The following is a 4,595-nucleotide window of genomic DNA, read 5'->3' as shown; positions in this document are numbered from 1 at the left end:
TAGCAAAGGGGATAACTGAGCCTAAAGTAGGTGGGTGGAGACACAGCCGGGGTAGCCATCAGTGGGCTCTGGAGGACGCAGCTAGATTTAGAGAGCAATTGAGATATCTGGAGGAGCAAATGAATCTAGAATCTGAAGGAGAGAATAGCTGGGTTCACAGAGGAAATAGCTATGTCCAGGGAAGGAGAAGCCGGGTGGGGCAGAGACTGAGGTGATCATCAATGGACCTCAAAGACAGAGAAGCAGCTGGAAGAATGAGTATCTGAAAGTAGTCGACAGGACTTGGAGAAGCAATTGGATCCAAGGAGGAGTAGCTGGGAGAGAGAGTAACTCAGTCTAGGAAGGAGAAGAGAAATAGTAATGGTTGGGAAATAGTAATTTGGGTGGCTAGGGGAGAGAAGCAGCTAGGGAAGGGAATAGCTGGGTCCAAGGAGAAGGAGGCAAGGGAGCAGCTGAGTCTAGAGAAGGAGAAGCTGGCTAGGGCAGTTACTGAGCTGGTAAGTCTGTAAATGGACCCCAGAGTGAGGGGAGCAGCAGTGGGATGGAGCAGCTAGATTTAGGGTGGGGCAACTGGCTCTCTACCTCTCTTCCTTTGTCTGAGCTCACGTAGTGCAGCCCGAATGAGCTTCCGCTCCTCGAAGTCTGTAGTCTGATCCAGCTGCAGATAGAGCACCTGTTATTGCCCACCTGGTGTCTGCTCATCCCTGACCCTGACAACCCCCTCCACACTAGATCTGGCTATACCATCTTGTCCAGGATGCCCTCATCTTCGATGGCCATCAGCTCCTCGGCACTCAGCGGGCTCCGCCTCTCTGATGCTTTGTCCACTCGGGTCTGCTCAGCACCATTGGCCACTTCCACTGTTGCAGATGGGGGCTCTGCTAGCTCTGGTTCCATCTGTGGGATGAGAAGAAGGCATGGACTTTAAGCAGGGATCTAAATGAAACCAACCATGCCCCCAGTGGACAGGGTACCAGACCCTGGGGTTGCTGGCACAGCCTTGGAAATAACCACTAACTAGCCAGACTGCTTACCCAAGGATGGCCATGCGGTGTTGTGGGTTTCCCATGTACCCAGGATTGTGTTAACACAACTAATAGCGGCAATAATGGTGACTGCTATTCATTAGTAAGCACTGTATGAGCACTGAGGATTTTACTGTTCCTATCTAACAGAATGGAAAACTGAGGATTAGGGAAGCTGAATAATTGCCTACAGTTCTATAAGTATGATGCAGCCCTGACTCTGAGCTGAAGGTACCATAACTCCTGAACCTGAGTTCTTTCTATTGCTTCATTTCCAGCCCCCTCCGAGGCAGGCTGTGTTCTGTCCTGCCAGCTCCTAAGGCCTGGGCCCTCCTGGACCACTGCCCAGGCAGCACAAGGCCTTCCTCCAATACACACACCCAGGAGGCTGGGTAAGGACCCATAGGCTCCTGACCAGGTGTCTGACTGGGGCTGCCCAGAGCCAAGTCCTCTTTGAAACTCACTCCTATCCCCTACATTCCACTAGGAATTACCCTCTAAGGGGCCTCCAGCCCCAATCTAGACCCCCACCCCTCCCAAGGTATCTCCTCAGTCACTTGTAGACAAGCCCCCGGCCCAACTATCATGGCCCCTCCCCTCCTGGCAGGGCCTCTCTGTCTGCTGTAAGGGTAAGGAGAGCCGAGGCGGCAGCTGCTTCAGGGAGGCTCAGCCTGGCTGGGGCAGGGGATGGGGGTAGGGATGGGGGCTGGGCCCTGGCCAGAAGCTGCCGGGGCAGCCGCCACGCGTGCCTCAGGGCCAGGAGCCTGGCACCCTCTGGCCTCAGTCTTGGAGTATTAGCACCCCAGGCCCTGTACAGATAGATAAACTGAGGCTCAGAGATGGTGGTGGCACACCTAAGGTTACTCAGCAGAGGCAGAGCCTGGCTCAGAACAACCCCCTCCCCCCAGACCATAGGGACTTACGAGACTGCTGCTGTGGGCAAGGCCAGCAGAGGAGCGGCGGCGGGTGCTGAAGGCAGGTGGGTGGGCTATGGGGGTCCCAGCATCCTCGGCTGCCTGGAAGAGGGCCTCGGGGTCGGCAGCTGCCAGGAGCAGCTCACTAGGCTCCAGCTCAGGCTCAAGGTCGGGCACAAATGGGACCCCCAGCCGCAGGCTCAGCATCTCCACCTGCCTGCCTAGTGCATCCAGCCGCCGGCTCAGTGCTGCTGTCTCCGCCCGCAGCTCTTCAGTTGCCCGGGCCACTGGCTCCATGGTCAAGGCAGCTGACTCAGCTGCCTGGGTCACTGCTGCCCGGCCTGCCTCAGCCACTGCCCGCAACTCCTCCAATGCCCGGCCCAGTCGCTCCTCAAGGGCTGCAGCTAGCTCAGACTCAGGCCCTGGTACTCCCGGCATGGTGCTGGTGGGGGCTCTATGGTGGGGTGACGATGGGGACAGTGGTAGGGACTGCTGCCTCTGGCTGGTAGTGTCAGAGTCTCTGCAGCTGGCCTGAGGGCGAAGGCAAGGGCAGTGGGCCTGCCCCGCCCCTGCTGGCCTCCCAGTCAGCCACCCGCCAGCTGGGGCTGCAGCCCAAATAGAAACCTATTCTGGGCTCCTTGTGGAGGGGTTGTGGGGGAGGGGTAGCAGGCAGACCGCCAGGCCTGGCCCTGGCCCTGCAGAGATCACAGACCCTGCGGCACAGCAAGGGTTTGGGAGGATTACTGAGGCCAGGGCCCCATGCCTCACGGGTCAGGAAACTGAGGCAGGGAGCAAGGAATGGGCCTGCCTGGGCCACCATGTGCATTAGCTGTGAAGAGCCAGTCTGCCAGACTCTCGGGCCTGCACTCCTTTGGCCTCAGGCCATGTTATTTTATAAAGCCTTGAACAGATGGGGGAAATTGAGGCACAGGGAGGCGGGACATTGAGCAATCTATTGCGACAAGTGTCTCGTCCCTGAGATAAATGTCCTCTGGCCTGTCTAGGGTGCTTGAATCCAACCACTGACTTTGAACAAATGCATTATAGGCACATTATCTGCTTCCTCTTGGTTCTAGATGGGGAAACTGAGGTGAGTTGATGCTTTCAGACCAAGAACTCACTGTAACACTTTCTGCTCACCTCAAGGGCCTTAGCTACCTCTCCTCACTCTCCTAGCACTGAGCTGTTAGGTCTTGCTCTGTGGGGGGAAGGGTGCTTTCTTGCCCCCATCCTCTCCCTGTCACCCCTGAGAAGGCCTAAAGCTGGCTTTAGCCATCTCACCTTGGCCAAAGTCCCATTCAGTCCCTGGTGCAGCACAGAGGGCATCACCTGGGCAGCCGGGCAGCCTGCTGGGGATCCCTTCCCTGGCTGAGCTCCCAGCCAGCCGATCCCAGACTCGGGAATGAATAATGGAAGGATGCAGTATATTCAGTTCCCGTGCCACCTGTTAGGCTACTGCCTCAGCCTGACTGGTGCCCTGCTGCCTGTCTGTCCCCATCAGTGCTTCTGCCCAGCATACCCTCCCCCACGAGATGTTGACACAGATGCTAATCTCCAATTTTCTAATGGGCCAGGCTGATCTTGGATGAACAGATGATCAGCTCTGTACCTCAGGGCTGAGGTCCAGTGTAGGGTAGGAGCAGGGGTGCTGGGGCTGCCACAGGAAGAGGGGTAAAAGCCCTTACTACTCTCTCTGAACCTCAGTTTTCCCATCTGTTCATTAGGAATGAACCAACCAATTTTGGAGGAAAGATCAGAGATCAGCATGTGGGAAGCTTAAGGCCAAAACAGAGTAAGTTTCTGATATGTCTAGTGGCTGATGAGCTAGGGTCTGGCCTTAGGCTCTTCCACCAACTCACTGGCTGAAGACTGCGGGCAGCCAGCCACCTCCTCTCTTTGGACCTCAGTTTCTCCATGTATGCAATGGGGAAGGAGTGGAGTAGAGGAACCCGGCCAGCTCTACACCCTGAAGCAGTCTATAAGAGGTGGATGGTAAGGTTGGTGGGGTGAGAAGGGGCTCACCTTAATGCTGCAGCCTCCTCGGCCACCAGGGGAGGCATGGCTGAAGCGGGTGATATGAGTGACACTGCCCAGCCGGGCTGGTGTCCCAGGGCCGCTGATGTGGGTGATGGTGCTCTTGGCCCCACTGCTGGTGCTAAGGGTTGGGGGTGCCCGCAGCCCCAGCGTCAGTTCTGGAAGGGGAGAAAAGCTACTGTCAAGATTAGGTGGGGTGAGGACAATGCCAGCCAAAGCTGATGATGCCCCACGCTCCCAGCACACCCTTCAGAGACACCCTGAGCTCTGGCCGCAGCACCTGTCTTATGTGCAGAGCTGGGTAGCTGCACGTACTCATCTCCAGCAGTGGGGAGGCCTACCTGCCCTCTGGTTGCCTGTGGGCAGCAGCACCCGGCCTGTGGGGGTCTGGCCACGGCCATCCTTGATCTCGATGGTAAATGTGGTCTTCATACTGGCCCCTGGCTCGGCAGTGCCGACAGCCACGGGCAGCAGGGCACTGGGCTCCTCTGAGCCGGCTTCGCGCCCCCCTGCTCCGTTTTCAAGGGGCCTGGCAGCCAAGCCCCGCCCCCTGGGGCCCTCCTCCCGGGGGCAGCTCTGAAGCTGGGCCAGGGGCCGGGCTGTTCTTTGCTGCTCCTTGTTG

At 57.6% G+C, this 4,595-nt stretch overlaps 1 protein-coding gene across 2 annotated transcripts in view; it reads right to left on the bottom strand.

Moving 5' to 3' along the window:
* Positions 1-4,595, bottom strand: part of SMTN (smoothelin) — a 22,202-nt gene that overhangs the window by 7,610 nt on the left and 9,997 nt on the right. Inside the window, exons 9-13 of one of the 2 annotated variants that reach the window (XM_025047657.1) lie at positions 4,315-4,595; positions 3,962-4,131; positions 1,949-2,041; positions 745-897; positions 583-658 (exon numbers count right to left, since the gene is read on the bottom strand). The exon at positions 4,315-4,595 is cut by the window's right edge and continues 277 nt beyond it. In XM_025047657.1, the coding sequence (XP_024903425.1) occupies positions 583-658; positions 745-897; positions 1,949-2,041; positions 3,962-4,131; positions 4,315-4,595 (773 nt within the window). The remainder of the gene's footprint in view (positions 1-582; positions 659-744; positions 898-1,948; positions 2,042-3,961; positions 4,132-4,314) is intronic. The other variant, XM_025047655.1, reaches the window with a different exon arrangement.

The sequence above is a fragment of the Pteropus alecto genome, unplaced genomic scaffold, assembly GCF_000325575.1.
Source record: "Pteropus alecto unplaced genomic scaffold, ASM32557v1 scaffold190, whole genome shotgun sequence".
Classification (NCBI taxonomy): Eukaryota; Metazoa; Chordata; class Mammalia; order Chiroptera; family Pteropodidae; genus Pteropus; species Pteropus alecto.
This window is presented reverse-complemented; position numbering and strand designations above follow the sequence as displayed.